The following is a 27,252-nucleotide window of genomic DNA, read 5'->3' as shown; positions in this document are numbered from 1 at the left end:
AACTTATAAAACACCCAAAAGAAGTCCATGGGCTGACTTGAGATATTTTCTGTCACTCATTTCCTTCCTCAAACAAATGACGCATTTATGGTGTCGCTATAACTTTATTTGTGTATGCTTGTGTCTATGTCTGAGTCGCCCTGAAGCTCAGAAGGACTGAAAGAAATCTATTAAGACGTATAATGAAATTTATAATAACAAACAAAAAAGAGACGTTCAGACACACTGGCTCATCCATTCTAATAAAGCCTCCTCCTCAATCTGTGCTAATATTTTGATAAATTCAGTTTGCTTTATAATAAGCACAAGAACAAATGGCTCAACTCAGATTCATTTACTTGTTATGAGAACTGAGGTGCAGCACAACAATTATCTCCAACTCATAATCTCTTTTTAAATTGGTAAAGGCCAACAACTTTAGCAGATAGCTACTTTGCTATACATCCAGAGGACACATGAGTACAAAGTTTGGAGGCTAATGGATTTAGTTCACGCTTCTTTCAGTTCTGTCGCATCTCTACCATGTACGGTGAGTGTTTTGCTTTAACTTCACTTTGTTCACAAACTACATAACAACACTTTTTTGAAAGTGTGTAAACACAAATGACTTAATTTTTAGAGATATAGTTGATTAAAAAACAAAGTGTACCCCATTAAAGTCTTCATTACTGTCTTATATAATAGAAAATAGCCACATTTTTTGAGGATGCTCACAAATCCAGAGGCTTTGTGGTCGACATATCAGCTCTGCCGGTATGTGCTACTTTTCACTAGTAAGTTATTGGGGCCTGTTTCCACACCCACAGTCTCAATTGTTAAGCCCTTTAACACTGAATTTGACCTTGCATGATGAGGAAGTGGAAGTTGATCATTGCACTTTTCTTCCTTTAAGTCTGTAATCTGTCAACATTAAGTTAGTTTTGAAATGTTTTTTTATGTTACATATCTGTTTTTATTTAGATATATTCTCCATGGAAATTTAAAGATAACTGATAAGAAACAGTGTATCATGTATCAGAAGTCCTACTCCCTCTCAGTTTTGATTGGTTGATGATAGAGATGATACTGATGAATGCAGGAGTGTCTTAAAAGTTGATAAGTACAATAGTTAGGATGCTGAAAAGTATCTCTGCATTGATTTTGTAAGTGGGGGTTGGCCATGATGAAAATGCTGTTAGTGGACACAGGCCCTTACTCGAAACATCTCAGGGTTTTTGTTGTAACAACAGTATGAGATACGTTTCCTAAGATATATAAAGTACATACAGAATATATAGAATCTAAATTTGTTCATCAGATCTTTTTTATTGATTTATTTATTAATTCATTTTTTGTTGATATCTCAGAAGTAAGCAAATTTGACATTATAGAATGGCCTGACTCTTAAGTTTGACACCCATGGCTCTCACTGCTTAAATGGAGTATTCCTCCTCTGAATGAACTCAACCCATAACTTACAGTTCTTATGGCAAACAACAAAACAAAGTAATTTTTATTCTCCCATGACAACTCTTTACTTAATTGAAACTGAAAGTACCTCAGTGGAATCGCTCACATTGTGCAGAGCGACGGGCGCAAAGGCAGTTATTTTAAAGATGCAGCACTGTGCATAATGTATTACTTAGCTCCCTCTGAAAGGTTGAAGAGGAGCGAGAAGCTTTGCTCTCACTCTCACTCACATTATTTGCACCATTATAAATCTCTAAATTATGCAGATGCATGCATGCTCATAGCGTGCCTACTGACACACTCTGACAAAGGCAATCATTGATGCATGTGTGCCAAGTCAGCAAAGTCACCGCGACTGGAGAGGGTGAGGAAAAAAGAGCCAGAGATGGGTTATTTATTTGGGTTTTTCTACTGAATTCATTCATGGAAGAGATGTTTGGATGGAGTTTGAGTTTTCGTCTCTTACAGAATGATGTGCCTTTGATGGCATGGTGCAAGGTCCTAGGTTATTTAAATTTCTGCTGGTCTGAATAAAAAGTTTAGAGGAGAAAAATGAAAGGGAAAGGAGAAGAGAAAAGTGGGTTGAGAAGGAAGGAGGGGGAAAGAGGGACAGGCTGAGAGATTAAAAAAAAAAACAGGTAAGGAGGAAGAAGTGAAAGAAACCAGCCGTGTGGAAAGGACCAAAAGATTGGATAAAAAGGATGAAGAAGCTAAGATGGGGTCGGGAAAAAAGTAAGACTTGAAAAGAGGTGGAGGACAATGAACAGAGAAGAAATGACTGTGGTGGAAGAGTCAGACCAATTAACTGATGCAGCCTAGCTCAGTGCCAATGCTTGAATCAGAGGTAGTTAGCATGGCTGAAGAGTACATCTAGCCTACAATCAACTCTTGACTTACAGATTAGAGGGTTAGCTTTTAACTTATTCCCTTTCTCTTTAGAGCTATTCAAAGAAATTGAGATATCTCTGCTGTAATTATGGAGCTACAGCTACTAAGCAGTTAGCTTTTTGTATAGCATAGTAGTAGGCAGGATTAGCCTTGTGTCTGAGACGACTACACCTGAGAGCTATAGTTTGATATTCTGGGGTATGTGCTTAGTTGCTTACCTGCTAAAAACGAATAAAATGTTGATGCTTTTGGGTTTTGTTCATAACTGAAGAGGTGATTGGTTTGGCTGGCATAAACAAAAGAAAAAGAGAGAGAAAGCTAACCTCAACCCATCAAAATACAGCTTCAGTCTCTAAAACAGAAACTTTCAGAGACTGTACTTAAACTTGTGTTTGTATTGAGCAAAATATAAAAATAAAAAAATAACAATTGGCACTGTTTTAGGAGAGTAAACAAGATTTTTTTAAAGCTTTTAACTCTGTAAGGTGATTGTTGCTAGCATAAAGAGGTTTTTGCTTTGAGTAAGGTTTTCAGTAAGAAAACATTTCTCTTTGGACAACTCAAGTATATATAACAAAGTTCTCTATATTTTCTTGCATTAATTCCAAACTATACTTAACATGCAAGGATACAGCTATTACATGACTGTAAACATCTCTCTTTAACTAAAAAGGATAGAAGCTAGTCCTTGGCATAAGCTAATGAATGTGTGATTAAAAGCGTATTTTCATGTTTGCTAAAGCAGCAGTACATTTAAATGTTCATAAACCCTTTAACTTTTTCATTTTTATCTCATGTGTTTAAGATTTTACTGCCAGAAAACATCCTGTTGATGCATCTAAAGAGAGTTTTTTTATGCCATAATAAGAATTATAAAATTCTTAGTGACTGATAGCTGAAGGTTAAAAGCCTTTTAAAGCCAAAGCTGGAGACACCAGAGAGAGCAATTAGCAGATAAGAAAAATGAAAGGTAGGAATTACAGAAAGTTAGTGAGTAAAGAGAAGAAGAAGGCAGCCAGGTGAGGAGCGGGGAAGTGATGAGTTAGAGACAAGAGAGGAGGCGCCCAGAGTATCGAGAACATGAGCAGTTGTTGAGGACCAATATCAGGCTTGGATGCTCTTTAAGACAGGAGGACTGCATGAATCAGAGCGTTGCGACAAATAAAACTTGCTCATTCAGACCGCACATACACAGTCCTTTATTCCACTGCAGGTATGAATATCAATGCCTCTGTCAACCTCTAGGTTTAAACCGAGCTTTATGTGGAACAAATCTGCTGTTTGTGTTGCCTGCACTCCATTTGTTGCTGCATTAGATATAAATCTCTGTGTGCATTTGCCCTTGTATTGCCTCTCAGCGGTAATACAACATTACCACTCTGTCTCAAAGTTCTGATCTCATGCTTTATTTAAACTGAAACACACTGTAAATCCTTGTCTTTTTCCCCACCTGGTGCCAGAGAAGTTCACAGCTCCCGAGGTTGAACAATTTGTTTCTCTGTCTGACCAGTTGTTCTTTCCACCGAGGTCGCTCAGTAACAGCCAGGAGGTCTGTGTTTGTTTGTGGGCAACACTGTTCGCAATGTGCTGTGTTTGGAGGAATTATACCGACTATAAAAAGCCCTGAGAGCCCAGGGTAAAGGAATGTAATGTGCAATCAAACACCATTAGCCAGCAGTAAAAGTCTAATAAGTGTCTTTTGGTATGAATATTTAATTTCATGGAGTCAAATCAGGTTTACCAACACAAATTTTTCTTCTAAGGATATAACTTTAATTTTTGTCAAAATAGAATTCAACAAATAACTATTAACTTATAAATACCTTGAAACTTCCCTTTTCTTCCGTGTTTTTGCTGTAAATCGGACTCTGCAAGATTACATGAACAAACGCAAGAGAAGGACTGTAAGGGATCAGGGAACAGGTCTCCATGGAGCCATGCGTACTTATGAGCTATTGTAACTGCACGCTTTCCTCCGTAGATCCTTACTGCAACATTACACTTTCATCACACTTAAAGATGATGATTATGTTGTTGCCGGTATTTTGTTGGGGATAGTATTTTAAAAAAATGCCTTTAAACAAAGTGTGCATTGCCTCACACAGGAGTTACCAAACTTATTAACCAGCAGGGACCGTCAAGGGGATTACACCAATGGGCCAGAAACAAAAATATACAAAACAAAACAAAAAGTCCCAAGACACTTAATTTGTTTTATCAGTATAACGTTCCTGTGTTTTCTTAATTAATCTGCCACCACCAAAACCACTGTTATTCTGGCTCGGGGGTCTTATGGCAATGACACTTTGGTAAACAAATCAAATATTTTCTGTTTACATAGTATAAAATAAATCCTTACTTTCATTTAGGTTTTTACAATCATGGATGAAATATTTCATTTGTTATAGTTCTTGATTTTGGAAAGCAGCTCATTAACCCCACTTTTGAAGCTAATAGCCTAGCACTATATGTCAGTAGCGTGCAGCTCTCATTGTTGTCCCCCCCTATATCTAAATCCTGGCCTCTGTTACTTATACTCTCAAATGTGAGTTGTTTTGGACAAAAGTGTCTGGTAAATGAAATTGCAACGTTGTAACAAAAGTTTTCTAATGCATATTATACAAGCTGTGTGTTATTTGGTTACTTTTCAGTTACTTTTTTGCCATGATTCAATACGACAGCTGTAGACGACATCTCATACATTGTCCTTCAAGTTGCTTTTATCATATGAGACAAATTTGTGGGTGTGCTTCAAAAATGTATCTCCAATAATTCCTCCCATATTTCAAGGAGGGTACCAAAGTTGCAAGGTTAGTCTTTTAATCACAATGCACATCCACAATTCACAAGTGCATCAAATTTAAAGCTCTTTCACAAAGGGTCGTGTGTAAGATCTCACTCTAAGTGAGGGGTAAGCAAAAGTAGGACAAAGGAGCAAACATGCGAAGGAGAGGAAAGCAAAACTGCTGCTGAAAGTTTAAGCCAAGTGTGGATGAAGCAGTCATCAGAGTGTGTTTGTTTGATTTTAGGGCTTTATTTTAAAATCCATGTCTGCAATTATGTATAATTACTGAAATGTATTTATCCCGAGCATATTTTGCTCCAGCTTCTCACAAGTGAATGTTTTTTTTTTCTTTAAATTTTGCTCAACTTCATGATTTATTGGGTTTTTTTTCTTTAGACCTTTGTGTTTTTTTAATTCTAATTATAAAAGACTTTTTACCTGTTTCAGTATATGATGTTATCTGAAGCCGAAGTTTTCAGAACAGGCAATTTTCTGTTTTTCTATAAATTTTAAGTTGAATGAATAATCACTTGTTTGAAAAACTTATTATGAGATAATGAAAATGTTAATTATCTCCCGCTCTACTTCATCTCTTGTTTGAACCTTATGCTGAACCCTCTCCTTATCTCCCTCCTCAGTTCCTTGTTTGTTTGTTTTTCCTCTCTTCTCTTGTCTCCCTCTTTTTCTCTTTGTCTCTGCTTGTTGTCTCTGTCCCTCCTCCCCCTCTAATAGATATTGTATCTGTGTGTTTTGCAGGATCACCCTGAATGGGATGAAGGTGTCCAGGCCAGACGTTCGAATCGGCCGCTACAGAATGATTAAACACGAGAGGGACAAACACAACGAGCCCAACCCACAGAGGTACTGCATCATTGTCTGCACTCGTTCTGCTGCTTCACATTTAAATCGATTGATCTGCTTTTGTCTCATAGCTACACAGTCCAGATCTTTCTATCCAATGTTTCCATCTGTGCATGAGAGACTGATGGTTATGTTAGGCTAAACTAAGGGAACACCATCAGTACCAAAACCTTGTGATTATTGTTCACTACAAAGTTTTTTACTGGAACATGAGCGACTTGTACAATAAATGACGAAGAGCTCCATCATGACTAGTAGTTGTAGTAGTAGTAGTTGTCACCTACTGCGTCATTTTTTGTCCTCTTCTGTTGAAATAACATGTTTAAGTGATCTTAAACCAGCAATGGTTTCACAAGAAGCCTCCTCTCTTTTTCTTTCATAGCAATTTCTTATTTTACACTCACACAGTGCTCATTCAGTGCTGTTTGTCCTATAATAGAAGAATAACTTTGAGGGTAACTTTGGTTTTATGAGACAAAACCAGAGAGGAGTTGTATTGGATGAAAACCCACACACTAAAGGTGTTCTCTTCTTGTAGGGGCAGTCATCAGATATTGAAGAATGAAATAATGTTTTTCTTTAATCTTTGCCTTGTTTAGATCTTGTCATATCATTTGCAAAAAAAAAAAAAGAGGTAGAGAACATTTTGTATTTGCTGAATTTAAAAAAGTTGCCTTCTCATTTTAATGGGGTTCATGAAAAAGTCTGCACCAGCAGTAACGTCAGTGCATCACAGCAAACTTTTGTTCATACCCCAAAACTCATCATGGACCGTGGAATAGAAGTGAACCAGATCATCAGCTGCTCTGTTTTTGAAGCAATCGTGGTTTTCGTGTCATTTTTAAGAAAATCAAAGTGAGATGACTTGGATGGGGGAAGGTCAAAAAGATCTGTTCCCTCTGACTGAGCAGAAAAGTCAAGTGGTGCTTTTTGACAAAATCTAGTTTGTGAAATAGTTTATTAACTCCTGTGATCAGATGACAAGAGAAGCAGAAAAAGAAAAGTGAGAATATTGATTAATTTTCTTGCTCAAACGTATGCTTAACTTTATTTACTGCAAGCTTTGCAAAGAATCATGAAGAAAACATGTAACCCTTAACATACCCTCACCCTACAGCCACACAGACAATCAACACCATACATTATTTCACCATGTCATTGCTTATTCATTCAGCTAAGTGTTTAATTATAGTTTGTGTCAATGTATTTGCCATGTTTCATTGTTTTTTCTTTACTGCAAGGAGGTTTTCTGAGAGCCATAATCTCTTTTTTATTATCATAATTAATTTAAGACAAATACTGAAAAAAAAAACACAAAAAACACCATTACACCCTCCCACCCTGACAGTACGGAGTACTTTGCTGAGGATAGGAGCAGAGTATTTGGGTAATGGTTGCGTTTGAGGACTCGCTGACCTAAAGGGAAGATTATGTTTCCTTTTACTGATTTAACATTTTCACTCATAACAGGATATTGAAAGATTCATGCAGGTTAAAATCAAAATGCATGAATAAATGAGGGGTATGCTAAATAAAATATTTGCATTTCATAGATACCACAGCTATTTGTGGTCCTCACAGTATTCATCCTGCTGATCTGCATAATATAAACCTGCTGAACTTTCTCAGTATGCAGTCTTTTGCAAAAACACCTGCAGAGAAGTACCTGATGAGCGAGAAAAATATCAGAACGTCATTGCTCTAGATATAGGAACATTTTAAAAGGTTTATTTTTAATAAAGCTGAATTTTTGTCTCTGAGATCCGGCTTGGGGCTTAAAAATGTGCTTTAGACTACACACGTCCAAACAACTTTTCAGAAAAATGTGTAAAAATGCTTCCTCTGTATATGCGTGTTATTTTATGGTTTGATGAATGAGACCCAATATGCAGAGATGAGCCCTTCTAGACACATTAATCACCAGGAGTATAGCACCTCACATTAAGCTGCTTAAATGTGGATTATCACTGTTTATTCTCCTCTAAGAGCCCCCGTTTTCATGCCTGGATAGGCCGGCCAACGATGCCTCATAACGGAAAAATCGATAGCTGCTACAGCCAGGGCAGAGTGAAGATGTATGTTCCCTTTGCTAAATTGTTTTAGTTTTGGTGACGTTCGCTTTACGGCACAGTTTTTACATCCAGACGTAGGGGTCCAGACACGTGGTCTAGTCCAGTTGTGGCTTCTAAATTGGTTTTATAAGAAGATTAAAAATACAGACAACTGGAGTCGTGGGAAATAGAAGAGACAGATGAACCCTGACATGATCTGACTCCAGTATATGACCTCTAAGTGTGTGTTTATGTGTTTAACATGAAGGTGGTTTTAACCAGATTTTAAAAACATTCTGATAATTTTTTCCTTTTATGCAAAACTTTTGACATGTTAGAATTTATTTTGAAAGGGTCCTCTGTTTTTAAAAGCAACCAGACTTAATCAAACGGCTATAATATTCATGATTGTGTTGATCAGTGCACTGCTGTATTCACACATTCACTAATCTCCAAGAAATTTACAAAATATTCTAACCTGGCTGCATGTGTTAATGTAAACACACACATACATCTCAGTGCACATTTTTCTGCTACCCGTCTTTTAAAATTACTTCCATAAGTTGCAGTAAACAATCCAACCATCTCATGACATGAACATTGACCTGAAGTTCAGTTTTGATTAGTTATTTGATTGACAGCTGTGTCAACAAGTGCAGTATAGGCTGGCAAGAGACTAAAATTTCTACAGCCATGAGTGTCTGCTTCAGATCAACACATTAATGTGTTGTGCTGTGGGCTGAGCCCATCTGAAGGATCTTTATTTGTTTTTTTTTGTTGTTTTTTTGTTTTTTGCTGTAAATTAAAAGTGTTTGCGCAGAGGAAGGAATGTGAAGTCAGTATGGCTGTTCACTGTACTGCAAGCCTCAAAAAAATCATTTTTATTCTCCTTTTTCTAATAAAAGATAAGCTATAAATATTAAAAATTTATAAGACTCTTTATTTTATTTATTATTATTATGTATATTATTATGTATATTATTTATTATTCATTTAATTTATAAGACTATTTAAAACCCCATTTTCTGACAGGTCCAGAAAATGTGTTTTTTATGTTATGAATGTACAAAAACAGTACCTGGAACTGACATTTAGGCACAAAAATATCTACTGAATTTTCTAACGGACACATTATTCTTATTACAAGGAAATAACTTGCTTCAAGAAATTTGAAACTTGGTGAGATTTTATTTTATTTCTTTTTTTAATGAAAAGCAGTTCCTTGGTGATTGATATGAAGTCTGGTAAGATATTTTTTGATAGAAATATGAAAAAACACAAACTTATTTGAAGATTTGTAAGTGCAGCCTGATCGCTTCTCTTCGTGCCTTGGCTCCTTCAGTGCAACATGTCAGCACAAATAGAAGAAATAGTTCAGCTGAACATCGCACAGTCCGTTGTCCATTCTGTATACAGTCAGTGGTTGGAAAGGGAAAATTTCATGCTGTGAGGGACGTGTGAGGAACAACTTTGGAAAATATCCAGGGCAGGCTGTCCTGAAATAAATTTTTCAGGCGTGCAAATGTGAAGACTCTCTGCCTGCCTAAGACTCCTGACTTCTCATGAAGACAAGGGCAGTGTGATCACAGGCTGATCTGCCTTTAAAATGCATCATGTAGCTAAGCCTTTGAGGTCTAAATCATGATCACAACTTTTCTCTTATACTTTTTGATTGTGAGGTTAAACTCTACCAAAAAATGTTGTTTTTTTATTTTATTTTTTAAGTTTTATAAACATTTTGGATATTATCTAGCCTTTCATCAGAGTGTGTTCGATACACATGGTGATACACAGCATGCTCCTCTCCATGCTGACAGTGAAGGATAAAAGTAAAACCCACCCGCAGGTGCGACAGAAAGGCAAATGAGCCTTAAATTGAGCTTTTGACATCAAGTGAAAGGAGTTACATTTACCTTTCACCTGCAAAAACCACATGCTGAGCATCACAAAGACCTTACACCTGTGTGTGAAAGGAGGGTGAAAAATAAAGTCAGGACAAAAAAAAGTATTTGAAAGAAAAAAAATTCAACTCCTGATGTTAAATATATTCATTTTTCATTGACATTTTTATCTGCCCATTTCACCTGAAGAGGCAAAATTTATCTCAAACATGCATTTTGAAGTGAGGAAAAATTAGCTTGAGTGAAGCTCTGACAGAAAAAGGAGTAAAAGAGGTTTGATTTACTCGTATGGAGCTCCTGTTGACGAGTGTAAATGTCAGACATCTATCCAGAAATGGTTGATTTTTTACAGTAAGTGTCTTTACAGTATAATGGCTACAATAACTTGAATTTAAAGACATCTAGAATAACCAGGCCTGTGTTATATGTCATCCATCATTGTTTTGTTCATGTACGGGTGTGTGTGTGTGTGTTGAGCAGATAAGACGCAACGATCCCTCAGTAATTGCCTGCTGAAATGACACCAATAGAGACGGGAGCCGGCTGGGTCAGAATGGTCTAGTTGCCTTCATCAAAATCAATAAATCAGCCACTAGACTGAAGGAAAGTGTCCTTTCAGTGTGTGTGTGCGCGCGTGCGTCTGCTTGATACTCAGTTCCCGTTTTCCTCCTCCTCTTTCTCGTCGATGTGCTCCCCCTCTCTGGTCGGTGAACCAGACTTCCTCAATAAGACGTGACACCAACAGGGACGCTTCTTATTTGGGGCTGATACATTATTCATAACTCCAGCGAGGGGGAGAAAATAGCGGCCTATTAGTCGGCACAAACTTCATTTTTACGGCCCTTCCGGACACTCGTTATAATGTATCAGAAATTTCGGCTTAGAGGATCGTCTGAAGAAGAGGCATTTGGGCTCAACTCGAGCACAGCGAACACACAGAGAACGGCCACCTCATGGCAGGATTGAGACGGTGTGGGTGGAGGAGAGAGGAGTTTAGTCTTTCTCTTTCTTACTTTGCCCAGACAGAAAGTTTGGTTCTTCACTTCTCATTCTGTCAAGTTGTGTAATATTTTGTACAATTTAAAAAGTTACTTGGAAAAGTAAGTCATGAGGCAACACAAAGAAAAAAAACAGGTTCCTCTGCAGAATAAGATGTTCTTTAGGGTACATGTTAAAATCCACCTGGCATCTGAGCAGTAGCCCCTGTACCTGGCCACTTCTCTGGGAGGAAACCAAAGCGTTCCCCAGCCAGCCAAGAGACGTAATTTCTCCATCGTGTCTTGGGTCTACCCCGGGGGTCTCCTCCCAGAAGGAAATGCCTGAAACACCTCACCAGAGAGGAATCTGGGAAGCATCCTCATTTCAGCTGCCTGTATTCGTGATCTTGTCCTTTTAGTCGCTATCCCCGGCTCATGACCATAGGTAAGGGTTTGAATGTAGATTGACTGGTGAATTAATAGCCTTGCCTTCTGGCTCAACTCCCTCCTCCCCAAAACCTGTACTGTGTCCACATTACTGCCGGCATAGCCCGGATCCATCTGTCAATATCTCGCTCCATTTTCCCTTCACTCGGGAACAAGATCCCAAGATTCTTAAACTTCTTCACTTGGAGTGGGCAGTGCATCCTTTTCCAGCTGAGATCCATAGGCTCAGCCTTAGAACATCAACAGGCATTACAGGCTTATGGACTTCAGTGCTTTTCCAGTTTCTATGTGGATACTTGTGGAACACGGTTTTTGTGTTTTATACCAGTTGTTTATTGCAGAACTTGGTGTCAGGAAGGACATAATAGTAAACAACTGTAGGTGAAAATATCTTATTTGTCAAAACCTATTACAGTTTAAAAAGCACTCAGAGAGCGCAGACCCCCTCTTAACATATTGTGATAGTCACGCAACACTTGAGTCCTACTTTAATGTTATACCCCCTTTCAGCAGACTGTCTGCTACAATTTGGTGTTAGTTGCAGGTTTGTATGATAATTTGTTGCCTGACAGTGTTGAAAATTATGATGACCCAGTACATATTTCATATTCTGGATCTTGGTATCCAGAATATTGCCAGGATCTGGATCACACTTTTACATCTGTCATAAATTATCGTGACCTTGTCTTGTATTGTTTTGCAAAGCAATCTGACCATTTATGATGGAGTTATTTACACATATGGTGAAAACGGCCCTATGTCACAATAAGAAGGAATCCTTTAAAAAGTCCTGGATCCAGACAGTGATCTGGATCACCTCCAAAATTTACTCATCTTTTACTTTTCCCATTTTGAACATTTCCTGAAAATTTCATCAAGATACGTTTGTTACTTTTTGAGTTATGTTGTTCACAGACAGACACACAAACTCTCCCAAAAACGTAACCTCCTTGGCGGTAACAAGGTTAGTATGGCATTATAAATATTATATTCAAGAGATACAACTGGGTCATACACTACTTTGTCTTTCAGAATACCTTGAAGAAATACATCTTGATATTCTTCAGTTGTCAATCAGTTTCACAGATAAAACAAACCTTTACCTCAGCTTTTTGTTTTTAGCTGTGTGGTTGCCTTTTGTTAAGATTCAGATTATTAATTGAGCCTTTTGGGAGAGTTTATCTGGAGCACCTGCATAATGTCCAGGGTTTACCCAGAGAAGCTTTGTCTTGACTGTTCAATGAGTGTTTACTATCTCTTCTCACACACACCTTTCCCACACACACACATTCACTCAAATCCCACACACTCTAACACAGGAGAGCGTTCTCTTTCCTCTCTTTTCTGTGATGCTGGTTAGGCATAGCAATGAGATATCGGGCCAGCGGAAGTAAGAAAGAGGCACATTCATCACCGGCCTTGAGTATCAGCTCTTTCTCTCACTCACACACACACACACACACACACACACACACACACACACACACACACACACACACACACACACACACACACACACACACACACACACACACACACACACACACATTTCCACGAGCAAGCCTCACCTCATGCATTGCAAATGAATCAGTCACTCAGTTACATTGTTCAATTTTCTATTCATATGTTATCGTCCTGGGACAGTGCAGATGCAGCATGTGTGGGGCGCGTTTGAGTGGGTAAAAACGTATTTGCTCTGAAAACAAGTTAAAGTCAAGAGTCTTATTTGGATTGATTTAAAAGAATAGATCAATTTTAAAGAATTTTCCTTTTTGTCTTGGTTTGGATCTGTCTTTCTATGCTGGATTGTGATTGAATTGATGTTACCATGAGCAGTAAATATTGGGACAGTAAAGTGTCTCAGTTTCTCTGCCTTTCAGCACCTCTAACCTATAAAATCGTATGTCTGCTTTGTTTGAAGCAAGACCTGACTAAGAGTTACGCACAGGAGAATTCTTTTGCTACTCTAATTGAAGCCAACAAGCACAAACTCAAGTGTTTCTATCTAATAAATTGTAAAGCACAATATGCACAAAACCACCAAGACTGCTGCTGTATAACACTGAATGCAATAGCTATGTGTTAAGCTAGCACCACCAGCAAGCTAATCTGCTTGCATGTTTTCTTCCAGCCGACCATATCTTGTGCAGTCTTTACAGTAAGTAAAGTAATATCTAGTACAGAAACAAGCCTGCAGGCTATTGTGTGCAGTCTGTATGCTGTAAATCTTTTTACAGTAAAAACAGAAGAGCACGAGAGCTACATGAGTAGCTGTAGCTGTATTTGGCAGTCAAGGTGCCTTAGATCGCTTTACCTTTGTTTTGTTTTTTTTAATTACAAGGTAGTTTAAACCCTGCAAAGCCTGACACATCAAAAATGGCCTTTTTTTTTTTTTTTTTTTTTTTTAGAACTGAGATATTTATTAACCCTTTTTAACAAAAGCCACAAAGAAAACATTGCTATATTATTGTGTTAATGGTATATTTTTTGTGTCATATTTGACACATTGGGAGTTTTGCCAACTTTTTTTAGTAATGTTTTTAATACATAAGCATTCTTTCAATGCAGAAAACACTTTTGTAAAAAAAAAAAAAAAAAAAAAAAAAAAGTTACGATTTAGATCTTATTTTTATCGCAACTTCTTGAAAGTTAACTATGATTTTCCCGAAAAAAGTGTAAGGATGATTTCATGAGAGCAGCCAAAATAAAACTTGAATGAATCGAAAATGATACATTTCATCCCCTTGAACATTGTGATGCTAGCTTTTTTCCGAACTATTTCTGTCCCTAAACTAGGCTAAGCTAATTGGCTGCATTTACGTGTATCAAATTTAGCATACTGTGGTAACATTTGTAAAATTTAAGGCTAAGAGATTCAGGCTACATAACAGTAGCAGTGACCATGCTAACATGCTATATTTAGCTATGCTAGCTAGTGATGCTAGCTTGGCATTTTAGTGAAGTAGTCAGTAGTGCAGTCGCTGACAAATAAATGTAATAAATTAAATTGAACTTGTTACCAAAGTTAAATAGTGTTAAAAAATATCACTCATGAAGAGCCCAATGCTACCATTTTTTCATCTTTTTCAGTTTCTGATCAAAGCTAAGCTAATAAACGCATTACATTTAGCCTACCATGGAACAATATTCTTATCTAAGGTAGGAAAGGTGATAAGTGTGTCACCAAAATGATATCTCCCATTTCTTTGACACATTTTTAACAATAAGGTCAAGCTAGCTCAGAATATGTAACACAAGAACTAAACAATCTTTTATAGCTGATATACTGAGCTATTGTCGAGCTCCTAAACCAGAGTGTTTTCCTTTGAGACCCTCAGTGGAATTAAAATAGAGCTTTACTTAGCCCAGTTAGGACTCAGTCTGGAAATCAGGCTAATGAATATGTAAAGAGGACTTTCTTTGTGTGGCTCCCCAACTCTTTAATATAAAACTTATATAAGTAAGCCTGACACACTGTAGCCTACAGATGGAGTACTGATCTGATATTCCCTGTATGTATGAGGGGATTATTTTATTGCTTTCAATCTGCTGCTTTTTAGATCTAAAGATTTTTCCTTCCCTCCAGTTCATTCACTTAATGTTTCAGTATCTGTTTGCTCGTTCCATCTGTCACTCTCTTTCTGTGAAATATGTTTATCTCTCCGCATATCATCCTCAATTTGTCTCCCATATTTTCCTCTCTTCTTTCCTTCTCTTCCTCTCCTTGCACTCTTCTCTTCAAACTAATCTCCCTTTCTTTAAGGTAGAGCTGCCAAACCTTTGCGGAAGTCAAAGAACACGTAATTCTATTTATACCTGGTTGTATTACATAGTTCAAGGGAAAGACGCTTGACAACATTTTTCCTGCTTCCATTTATGCCAATAAAGCTCGTTTTGATTTGATTTGAGGGAGACAGAGGGAGAGAGCTGTGCCTGGAGAGAAGAGAGATCCTCACTAGTCAGTTCTGACAGGGCTGTGCAGACTCAGTGGTCCATGTCGGACTCAAGTGTCAACTCCAGTTTTACGTCCAAGCATATCGTTAGGAAGAAGTCTTTTGTAGCAGTCAGTCATTGCTGTCTGTTGATAAGAGAATGTACATGGTCGGGCGTTTGCACACATCAGCCTTTTTCTCTGTTCACAGCGTAATAAGGCACGTCTAAGACTAGAGTGGTGTAAATACGCTGTTAGTAACTGGCACACCGCGGCCTCATTTCCATCCTGATTGGCACTGGAAGCTGATACTACCACTGGGGTGACAGGAGAGAGCTGGTGTTATGAGTCGGTTTTAGAGCCACAGATTGCATCACAAGCAAAACTTAAGCACAGTAGCAGCAGCAGCAGCAAAAACTGAAGGGCTATGCAACTGTCTGACATACTGTGAATTATTTTCCATCTTAATAACAAAAACCAGAGCATATTCTAACGTAAGAGCAGATTCTGATGTAACTGCTGAATCACAGCCAATGAGGAAGGAGATTCCAACATAATTCAGACAAACCGAGGCGGATGTGATGGATAATGTGGCTCACCGAGTGATGCAATAGCACCACCTGTTGGTCAAGAAGTCCAAAGTGAAGAAAACTGAAAAAAAATAGCACAGCTCTTTCTTTGAGGTTACTGAACGTGTGCTGTTACCTGCTGAGGGTCCACAAACAATTCTTAAAGAATCAATAAAAGCATAAAAAAAATTTGCACCTTGTGGCTTTGAATGTTGATTTTAACCTGAGCTTTTGGGAGTTAGATTGTGCTTTTGATATGCTGAGCTGTTTATAAGTGTAGCACCTTTTCACTGCTGTAACTGTAGGTATGAGTTAAAGTTTTTTTAATGTCCTGATTGTGACAATGCATTCAGTTTTTATCAAGTTTAATCACCTCAAGTGTTAGTCGTATGTCGTCTTTATAGTCTTTGGAAGAAGAATTCTATTTCTCACATTTCTATACGAAAAACAAGTGTGTCCTCTGGACTTGGATACAAATTCAAGGGATGGCAAGATAATTAAGTAAGGAGGAAGGAGAAGAAGAAGAAGACAAAAATGTCTGAATGAGGTTAATTGCCACTTGAGCTTTTACATGAGGGAATATGCATTGTTTTTATTTTTATTATTATTTTTTTTGTCATTTTTGCTGCATGATGGTGACAATGAGTACGGCAAACCAAAGTGGTGAAAAAACAACGGTACAGGTCTCCTAATTTAAAAAGGAAACAAGAAGAACAAGGTGGAGCATGTAGGAAACATGGCATTTAATTAAAAAAAAAAAAGCTGCTGAGTTTCAAACAAAGATGTGGCATACAAGATGTGGCAAAAGTTTTAGGTATGAAGACAAATGCTAAAAAAAGTTTCTTTCAAAGTGATGCATTGAGGTAGACATGCTGTTTTTTGGGAGAGTTTTTCTATCTGTTTGTTTGTTTGTCTATCAACAGCATAACTCAAAAACTTACAGATCCTCATGAAATTTTCAGGAAATGTTCAAAATGGGATGAGGGAAAAATGATTCAATTTTGGCGGTGATCAGGATCACCGTGTGGATCCTGGACTTTTTTAAAGGATTCTTTATCATTGTGAGATATGGCCGTTTTCACCATACATGTATATAACTCCACAATATATGGTCATATTGCTTTGCAAAACAATACAACACAGAGTCACGATAATTTTTCACAGATGTACAAGTGCGGTCTTGGTCCTGGCAATATTCTGGATACTTAGATCCGGAACATGAAATATGTACTGGGTTATCATAATTTTCAACACTGTCAGGTAAAAAAATCTTGTAGAAATCTGCAACCAACACCAAATTGTAGCAGATAGTCTGCTGAAAGGGAGTATAACATTAAAGTAGGACTAAAGTGTTGCGTGAGAATCACGATATGCAAATTTGGACTAATGTTTTTAACATTTTGCCTCCTGTCTCCTCTTCTGTTTTTCTCTAAACCTGCAGGTTCAACAAAATTCAGAACACAAAGAACACAATGAAGAAGGACGGCATCAGCTCTCTGACCTACAGACTGGTTCAGGTCAAGAAGTACCCCCTGTATACGAATATCTCTGTTGAGATTGGCAAACCACCGCCTCGACCGTTCAAGGGCTAGAGACAGACAGGGAGGAGGGTGAAGGGGTTGCTGCATATTGTCTGAAGGGGCAAAATGTGCACAATTGAGATTATAAGAGGAAATCAAAACACACATATCCTTGACTTGGAAAGACTGGAAATATTTAGGAATGGGAAAAAAAGAGAGGGGAAAGTCATAAGCACATCACAGTCTCTTTCTCCCCTCTTACCCTTCTTTTTGAAGATTTCAGCGCTCCATCTCTGTAACAGGACTCAGGCTCCTTCAACTTTTCAGGCAGACAGTGGCTTCTCAACCCTACCTTTACCAATCAGTGACTTCAGAATTAAAGAGAGCGGACCAAAGCTGGAGCATCAGCGGCTGACTCAAAGCTGGGGTCAAACTTTGAAGCTAAAACTTGGAGTCTTTCAAGACAGTATCCACTGGACAGAGGGTATTGACAAGGACGACATGTTGGGAGATCATTTTGAAACTCAACAGTTTTCAAAGCCTATTCTCAAAAACAGGACAGCACCATGTTGAATTTGTTGGAGAGCTTGACCAGGACAAAAAATGTGTTTTTACATGGATACAAAAAAAAAGGAAACAGAAGAGTGGATGATGTGGAATATGCTCGTATGGACATTACACAACCTGGCGGACAACAAACTCCTGAACAAATGTGACTTTTTAAGCATTTACAGATGTGTTTGTGATAACAAGGACTCCAGCTTGAGTGTCTGATGTGGTTACAGGCAGTGACAAACAGATTGCATATCAAAGAGATCAACTGACTCTAGTCTCGACAGATTTGATCTTGACGTTGTCTTCGTCGGGAAGTCTCCAGTTTGGATCTTACTACTCAATCAAATCCTCCGGTATCAGTTAATGAATGTGTATTGTGCCTGCATCTACAGCAGAAGACTCTAAACCGTGCTGGGACACGCTGATAAAAACCTGTTTGTCATGGGAACCCTCTTTTGGTTCTTCTTTTTCTATATATAAACTCTGACTTTGGAAACAGAAACTGACTCAGTGGAGTGATGGAAAAGTTTGGCAACAAAAGAAAACATGTTGAAGTTACAGACGGATTTCTCCTGTGTTGGATGCAGTGTGCTGGAACTACCTTGGGAAGGCATTTCGAGGCATATCGAGGATTTAGACACAACAAGGCAGGTTTACTGACAGCTCAGTGGTGATTTCAGCTCCATGTGGCACAAACTGGATACCCGTTTTCAAGGAACTTAGTTTCTTTTCTTGAACCCACTTGAAGAACCCACTTTATTTTGGTAATCAGAGTATTCCAGGCCATTTTATTCTCTAAAAACTGAAAGCTAGAAATGAGTTAACAGGACTTACATGCGTTCTTTTAATTAGTTAAGTTTAACTTTTGAGCGGTCAGGATGTTTCGTAGTTTCCTCAGAAGCTTTACAGAGAAAGCTAATAAAGTTTGAGGGTCATCTTTCTGCTGACAGTGTAACTGTAAAGTCATTTCTTTGAAGTGTCAAGGTTCATTTAAACCTGAGTGACAGAGCTCTTCTACCATTTTCTCTCTTCTACCGTTTTCTTTCAATTTGTAAGGGAAAAGACTGTAATATCAAGACAGACAAAACTTTGCATTAATAGCCTTCTGTTAATAGAAAACATGAATTTGATGGCTGCTTTTGAAAGTTATAGTGTGAGCAGTCAGACTGCTTTTTTATCACTGCGTCAGATTATATCACCATCAGCTGAGTACAGGAAACATTTTAGTACAATTTTATGTCTAATAAAAGAAAGGTATCAAATAACCAATATTACTTTTTTTTACTGACATTGTTTTAATGTTACAACTGTTTTTGTTTCGTTTGAGTTCAACAGCTTATCCTGTGTGAAATTAATCGCCTTGCATTGTTTTGTTTTTTTAAGCTTTGATACGTTACTCTTCTTCTTTTGTTTTTATTCGTCCTCATCTCTACTGTCGATGCTGTAACTGTTGACGCCTAAACACCAAACTGATGCCTTCAGGACCAAATTTTTCAGAGGGACTGGGAAAGCTGTGTTGAATTGAAAGGTCACTATTGTTGGGAAAAAAAAGTGGATGAAGACGTGAGTGTTTGAAACGGAGGTCCAAAGCAGACATGTATCACTACATTCTGTTTACTAATTTTTCTAGTTTTAATTTATTTTCTAAATATTCTGCTCATGTCTTGTTGTTATTTTGAGATAACAACTCTTTTTTCCTGCTTCCTACTTTTTTCCTTATTTCTTAACTTGTTTCTTGCTGTCTCCAATCCTAACATAAATTTATCTCATGAGCTTTAGATATATATTTTCACAATAACAGCATATTTTTCTAGTAGTAGGTAGATTAAGCTAATTTCTGTTTGTTTCCTGCTTTTGCACCTCTCATATAAGTTATAGTTATCTGACATCATGGTGTTGCACTTTTTATCACAGGGAAACCATTGTTGCCATCTCAGTGAGTTCATAAAGCGAAGTCACCAGAAAACAACCAGAAGTAACTTGTTTGTTATGATACAGTTTAGTAAATAAGATCTATGGGTGCATGTCTGCTTTGGGCTTCTGTAGCTTTAAGATAATGCTGGATGAAAACATTATTAGGAAAAACCTACACAGAATATTTCCACCTGCCTTCTAAACTCTGGACAGATGAAAGAGTTTTGTGTCCTCTGACAGTTTAATCTTTGCATCTCTTAAAAACAAAGTGGGGCTTTTATTAGGTTAAAAAAAAAGAAAGTGCATTGTTTGCTCCCTCTTTGGACAGCCTTCAGGCAAAAATGTTCCCATCTGTTTGGCTCTGTTATCTTCGCCTAAAGTCTGTTGGAAGGAGTGATCGCCCCACTCTTACTCTCTCTCACACACACATGCACACAAAAGCATTCACACTGTTTCCCTTTTTCTTTGCATTATCTCCTCTTTCATTGCGTTTTCTTTCTTACTCTGCCAGTCCACGCTGTGTGTGTCAGTGGCTCTCTGTTGTGCTTTGTGCTGGGCCCACTTCAGGCACAGCTGCGTCTCACAAGAGTGCTTCTTCATTCAATAGATATTGACAGGGCCTCTCTTTGTGTCCCTGAATTTGTGCCACTTTACAGTATCTTTATTTTTCTTTGTACTCACCCTGTCTAAGTCCACATCCTCCATCTGTCTCCCCTCTTCTCTCCCTATCTCCCCCAGCCTTGACTCTCCTATTCCTTTTCACCCTTTTTCCTCCCAGTATTTGATACTGGAGCAAACAGAAATCTCCTTGTGTCACTTTTTGGTGTTTCTTAGTGGGCAAACAGCGTGGGAGGATTACTACTCTCCCCTCTTTACACTGTTTACAGCTCACACTGTGCAATATCAAAGATTTTTTCACATTTATCGCATAATCCTACTTGAAAGTTTCTGTGTGGGGTGTGGGGTTTTTGGGGATGTTCTGATCAGTTTTTAATGCAGTGGTATTTTTTCAGAGAGACTTCTTTGTTACTTTGGTTTGATAAAACCTATGAGCAGGTAACATATTAAACAATTTATTGAATAATTAATTTTCACCTCGCAGTATGAAAGTGGTAGATGAAGTGCTCCCCTCAGTAAAGTTGAGTGACTTTAAGGTGAGACAAGTTAAGGGATATGATTTACAATTTTAAATACATGCAAATACCCAGCTACGGCTTAAAATGCAAAAAAAAGTACATTTAAAATTTCCCACAATGCAACTATTTTGTTTTTTTCTACGAAATTTAAAATTGAAAGAGAGATTTTGTGCATTCCTCTTTATAAATGTTGATGTTTCATTATTTTTTTTTCTTTGAAGATATCAGAATTCACACTTCAAATCTTGAGTAAAAAAAATAAAATGGACTCCAATCCAATTTTTTTAACTGCTGCATTCAGAGACGGATGCTGGAGATCATACCTTTGGTTTCACAATCAGCAGCTCTCAAAAATAAGCAGTAGTAGACAGGGGTGGAGCCAGAATTTCAGTTTGGGCTGGGCCAGAAAAAATTCTCCTGGGCCTTAAGTTACAAAAGTTTGTTACTATGTGTTTTTTGCAAAGCAGATTTGGTTGCTTTTTTCACTTTTAATTGCATTTTTATAACCTTTTCGCGCATCAGCCAAGTCTACCTGCAACCGCTCTCCATGGTACTGGCCAAAGAGTGGCGCCCTAACGCACCAGTAGGCTGCACTGCTACGGTGTTCTGTTTATTATAAGCTGAAAGAGCTGGGACATTAACCACAGTAAAATAAAATAAATTAAAATCTACAATCTTTCCAAAAATGATATTGTGATCCTGCCCACACAAAGCTAATTTCTTTTGTAACTCAGATATTTTTTCAACAGGCTAAAAAACATGGCTTATTTTACAAAGATAATGCATCTTACTAACAATAACAATAACTAATCTCTAACAAAGTGAACATTAAATAACAAAATGTTACTATTTTAAAGCCATTTAAAAGAAATGAGTATGAATTAAAAGAAAAGTTTAGGGTGGGCCTTGGACCTTAAGGCCCACCCATAACGCCGCCCCTGTTAGTGGATCTCAACAATTGTCATGTTTACAATCTGTTGCACATTATTGGGTTCACACATTAATAATGTATCATAAACTCAAAGTTTTGTCAGTCCATTTTATTTAACAAAGTAACACAGAGGTTAAAGAAATATGTTTAAAACGGAAGTATACATATCTGTAAAAACCTTCCTTCCTTCATAGCTCCACTACTCAAACCCTCACACCTCTGGTAACAAAGCAAGATTTCTGTAAAAAGATTTTAGATGAACAAGCTTCAGAGCCACAGAAGACATTATACATTCAGTTTCATGAAACGACATCACTTCACACCTGAAATGTTTGAGTGACCTTGTGTAAATCTAGCATCATTAAGCAAACTCCTTCAAACTACAGGCTAAATTTCACAAGGTCAGTTCCATGTAGACAGAACAAGCCTAAAGAGAGACAGTTAGAGCGAAGAGGATCAAGCAGGAGAGTCATGGCCCTAGTGTGTATAAACAGTAACATGAGAATTCAGATGTAAAGATGAGAAACTTCTGCAGAAAAAGTATTTGAAACGTTTCCTTTACTGGCGTATGAAAACGACCATGAGGAGCGCTTGATATTTCTTGAAGGACTTTTGACTTTTAAAGCTGTTCCAGTTGTCGAGCACACCTCAGGTGGTTAAGTAGTGGAGACAGTTTTTCAAATACTTCTTTTGCTTGTCTGCAGCAGAGAGCAGACAGAACTTTGAGGCCTGTGGGCATTTTTAAACATTTACTGTATCTCTAGCTATGGTTTTTTGTACATTGAATGTTGAAAATGTTATATCTTATATAGAATGCATTATGTCATATCAAACCTACTTTTTCTATACAATCAATAAATCTGATGGTTAAAGATGAGACTGGAGTGGTGTTGTCTGCCTGTGTGTGCGCATGGGGGGGGCGTCAGGTGGGTTAACCCATAGCATTTTTATTTAATAGTGACTGTTTTAAGCAATGATGGTTTTTTCTATGTGCCTTTGATGAGTTTAACATTGGAAACAACCTTCTGAATTACCTAGGCCCCAACAGCCTCCTTTATTCTCTTATCTTCTGCCCTCTACATCAACCTCCCTTCAGTAGAAACCAATCCTGTTTTAAACAAAGTAAAGGTTTTTTCTTCATCCTTTATTCTTCTCGTATTGTTTTGCTTGAAGCATTGGTACCAGACTCTTAGGAGAATCGCTCTGGAAGGAAATTGAGATAACATCTAAAAGCTCACAAAGACAAAAAAAAAAGAGGAGGACAGAAAAGGTGCCTTTCAAAGATACACAAAGTGAGAGTTTGTAAAGGACATGAGAAGATGGTTTTTATTTAAAGTATTGAACACAATAATTCTGTACAGCTTCTTCATAAGCTAGCATGACTCGCTAAAAGATTTATGATTATTATTTATTGTATTTCCCTTTTATTTCAGACAGCAAATTAACAGCTTACCTCAAGGAAATGCCTGATACTTATGTCCATTTGCCCATTAAAAAGACAAATTCATTTCTACTCTTCTATTTTTACAGTAAAAACAAGGCTACAGCCAAGCAGTAAGCTAACCTAGCTTGGTGCAAAGATGGAAATAGGGAAACAGCCACTCTGGCTCTATTGGAAAGTACCAAAAACAGGTCAAACTACCATCTGACATCATTCAAGCTTAATTTATGATGTGTCACATCATATTTTTTTATTCCTGTATGACCATAATTTAAATTCTAGCGGAGAGTTAAAGTAGCTAGCTAAGCCAAAAACAGACATTAAGGCCACTTTAACAGTAATTTTTCATTAGTAAACTTATTTTTTAGTAAAGGTTTAGAAAATGAGCCATAAAAAGAGTAAATAAGAAGCTGCTGATAAGTTCAAGCATGTTTGTTGTAACTTTTGGAAGAGCCAAGTTAGCTCTCCCATTTTCAGTATGCTAAATTATGCTAACTGACTGCTAACAGTGGCTTCATATTAACCATATGATTAATGTCAGAATTCTAATACTACAAAACAAACCACAACACCTTTTTTTCTCTCTCCCTTTCTTTTTAAGAACTCTAGCTATAAAGAAACTAAATATTTTACTTAGTCTCATTTTTACAGTTTGATTTGAATAGCAGTCCCCTCAAGGAAATGTTGTGAATACAGTGAGAGTACAATCTTCACTAAAGTCTTCTCATAAAATCAGATTTAAAAGACGTCCATAACCCTAACAGTTTAAACCTAATCCCACATCTTGCATAAAGAAGCCTCTCGTGGAGAGTTAAGGTGGTGAAACTTGTCGTCTGTAATCACATACTTCCTGCAGTACCAGCTGGGGAGTCTTGCAGCAAAGTAAATACCATTTCCAACACTACACATAAACATATCACTAGACAAAATCATTTTTGGTTTTCATTCAGAGTTCCCCCATAAATGTGGAATATAAGACAAAATCTGGAGGAAGCTTTGCTTAATATAAACCTGTAAAAATGACAAATCATGCAATATTTTATCATACGCTACAAATAACTCTAAAGAAGTCAAAGGACAACTGCACATTTGTAAGGAATAAAACCACAATAGCCTACTGATTTTTCTTGCTCTACAGTTTATAAATGGCATTCCTTTTAATGATGTAATGTGTGTCTAAAACTACTGTACGCTCGTATTTAAGCCATAGTCTTTTTACATCAGATTTCAATTAGTATGGAAATCCAGTTGTAGAAATCACAGAGCAGCTAAAAATTGCTTTGTTGAGTCACTTCCTTCTCTAAATCACACCAGCTGTGCATACATGTAGGTGTGGTATCAAACCATGGCAGCTCAATTCTAATTTCTTGTTATCTCATGATCTCATTGGCTTTGTTTTGGAGCTAGTTGCCAAAGCAGGTGTTCTGGAGTTCACAAAAACAAAAAATCATCCAGGGGGACCTGCTGCTAAAAAGGCTATTTTTAACATCTCTCTCTTAGAAAGAGAGTGGTCAAACTTTTTGGAGAAACTGTGAACAGGCAGATAAAAAATGATATGATTAGCCAACCTCATTTTTGAATATACACTTAAGTTTGGCTTAAAATTTGGGGTTCACTTGCAAAAAGGCTGACAAAGCTGGTAGCTTCAGCTTTGACACATCATCCTTTAATTTCAACCTTGCTTGCAATGAAGCTCAGGCTTTGGAGGGTCCAACCTTCCTCTTTCAGGAATCTCAACAAAAAGCTCTTTTTTTAAGTGATTTCTTTGGTATTTGTTCAGTTCTGTTTCCAAACTCACATTTTTGAAGGTGCAAGATCATCCTTCGTGTCAGGCTTTTACCAGCTGCACAAAAGTGTCCCACATCTCCTGAGAGATTAAGCATGAATCGATGAGTCAGGGTAACAGTTGGCTCTCTGATAACAGAGTAAATCACTTGTTCTTGGTGGACGACTGCTCAGGCGTGCAGTTTTTGAGGCGGGAACAGGTGGCGAGACGGTTTCCCTCCCAGTAACCAGCATCCTGGCCATCATGACAGCGACACTTGGTGCATGAGTCCACCCAGACGGGCTCTCCAGCAGGGATTACCTGACTACGTGAAGCATTGACATAGCAGTTTGGACCTAAAGGGAGATGAAGAATGAGGTAAGTTTAACTCTTTTTTTATATTTGGCATTTTTTAATCACTTTTATACATTTTCTTTAAGGATTTTATGGCCTACCATCCTTGCATTCTGGGCAGCATTTCCCCGGCTGGTAAACTGGGTTGACACATGGTGGGGGTGCACAATCTGCAACCAGACAACGAGCGATTCCATCACTGTCACAGGTACACTGCTCACATTCTGATGGCTGGGAAAACACAAACACAGACTCATGGAGCATTCCCAATATGGTTAGAGACCCAACATATCTGCTGTTCCAAACCACCAAGTCTCCTTGTGTGATCTCAAAAGGGGGCGCCATTTACCTCCAATTCCCAACTGGAAACCCAGTTACATATTTCAATTCACTGGTTGAGAGTTTTGGAAGGACATGATACACAATGACTTTTCCTGGTTGGTTTGTAAAGCACAAGCTTGAGAAAACTTTTTCATGCATAAAAAAAAGTGTGAATAGTTTTTGTGCATTTGAAAGACAGGGAGCAAGAGATCAGGTTGAAATCTGCATCAAACATAGTAAAGACTGTGATTTTAATCAGCTCCCAGCAACTGATCAGTACTGTTTTTGTAAAACTTGTTCAATAGTTCATTTATTCACAGTCTGGGTCAGCTGCAAATTATGCAAGGCTCACCTTTTTGCAAAAGGAACTGAAATAGAGTCTTTTGTCTGTAGGAAACTATTAGACATGGTTATGATGGCGTCCTTATCATTTTAAAAAGGATTGGTGGTGTTCTTTAACCTTTCTGAAATACAATGACTTTCCTGGTACATTAAAAAAATGATTAAACCTACCCCTGAACCATTGGCTGTAACCTGATGTGGGCATGAATATTGAGCAGCTGAACTAAAAAAAGTGGTTTGTGCTATTTGCTCTCTGAGTTATTTTCCATAGCCAAAAAGTACCACGTACATTAAGTATTCAAATGAGGGAAAGTCATAAAAATGAATAGCACCCACCTTTCCCCTCGGGACCTGGCCTCAAATCGCAACCACTGATAGTAATCTTTAAACATCTCAAAAGTCCCGAAAGGAAGATTTTTATGGTCATACATTCTTCACTTGAAATTCATCAGCGCCCCCTTTTCAAGTGTCAAAGTCTCATGGCTTTCAGTCTTACCTGGAAGTTTTGCCCAAGTTCGTACACCACTCCTCGGTACTCACAGCCGATCCTCTCGCACCTGGGGCAGCAGTCAGTAGGGTAGTGGCTTACATGAATGCACGCAGCCGGCAGAGAGGTGCACTCGGTGCGGGAACATGCGGAGCCCTCAGTGGTGCACTCACACTGGGTGCAGTGATCAGAGTCCAAAAAATACCATTCTCCAACAAAGTATAAGCTGCCGTTAGCCTCGCAGGTGCCTTCCTGCTGTCCGGCGACAGAGAAACACATACCGGCCTGTGCGCAAAGCAGAAGTGCCAAAACGGTTGTGCGTAATCCGTGCTCCATTCTGAAAACCATTATTTAATTATCTTCGTCCACAGCAAAAGGTTCACGCAGAATCGATTCAGCTAAAACATCCTCCGTTGTCCGGCTGGGATCTGATACACAATTGCGCAGAAATATGTAGTTTGTCACATCGTCACTTATCCCAGAACTTCTGTGTGTTACTCCAGTCCCCTGTCCACAGTGGTCTACTGGGGCTGCGCACACTCATGTAAAGTGTCCGGAAGAGATGGAGGGAGGGGGCACGAAGAGGGAAAGACTATCACTGCCTCTTTGAGAGTTCACACACCGGTT

At 38.1% G+C, this 27,252-nt stretch overlaps 2 protein-coding genes across 2 annotated transcripts in view; one reads left to right on the top strand and one right to left on the bottom strand.

Annotated features, from left to right (window-relative positions):
* b4galt2 (UDP-Gal:betaGlcNAc beta 1,4- galactosyltransferase, polypeptide 2) overlaps positions 1-22,041 on the top strand; it is a 204,168-nt gene extending 182,127 nt beyond the window's left edge. Inside the window, exons 7-8 of the mRNA XM_074688142.1 lie at positions 5,879-5,983; positions 17,301-22,041. Of these exons, the coding sequence (XP_074544243.1) occupies positions 5,879-5,983; positions 17,301-17,451 (256 nt within the window). The 3' untranslated portion in view covers positions 17,452-22,041. The remainder of the gene's footprint in view (positions 1-5,878; positions 5,984-17,300) is intronic.
* A 742-nt stretch (positions 22,042-22,783) lies between these two features.
* LOC141803975 (von Willebrand factor C domain-containing protein 2-like) lies at positions 22,784-27,208 on the bottom strand. Its single transcript, XM_074688143.1, has 3 exons — positions 26,635-27,208; positions 25,577-25,706; positions 22,784-25,477 (listed from the first exon to the last, which is right to left on the bottom strand). Exons 1-3 carry the CDS (start codon positions 26,971-26,973, stop codon positions 25,287-25,289), a joined length of 660 nt encoding a protein of 219 aa, XP_074544244.1. The 5' UTR covers positions 26,974-27,208; the 3' UTR covers positions 22,784-25,286.
* Between the last annotated feature and the right edge of the window lie 44 nt (positions 27,209-27,252).

Source organism: Halichoeres trimaculatus, unplaced genomic scaffold (genome assembly GCF_033239565.1).
Source record: "Halichoeres trimaculatus isolate MK-OKI-2021-1 unplaced genomic scaffold, fHalTri1.1 fHalTri1_scaffold_15, whole genome shotgun sequence".
NCBI classification, from domain to species: Eukaryota; Metazoa; Chordata; class Actinopteri; order Labriformes; family Labridae; genus Halichoeres; species Halichoeres trimaculatus.
The sequence above is the reverse complement of the archived record's forward strand: the minus strand, read 5'-3'. Positions and strand labels throughout refer to the sequence as shown.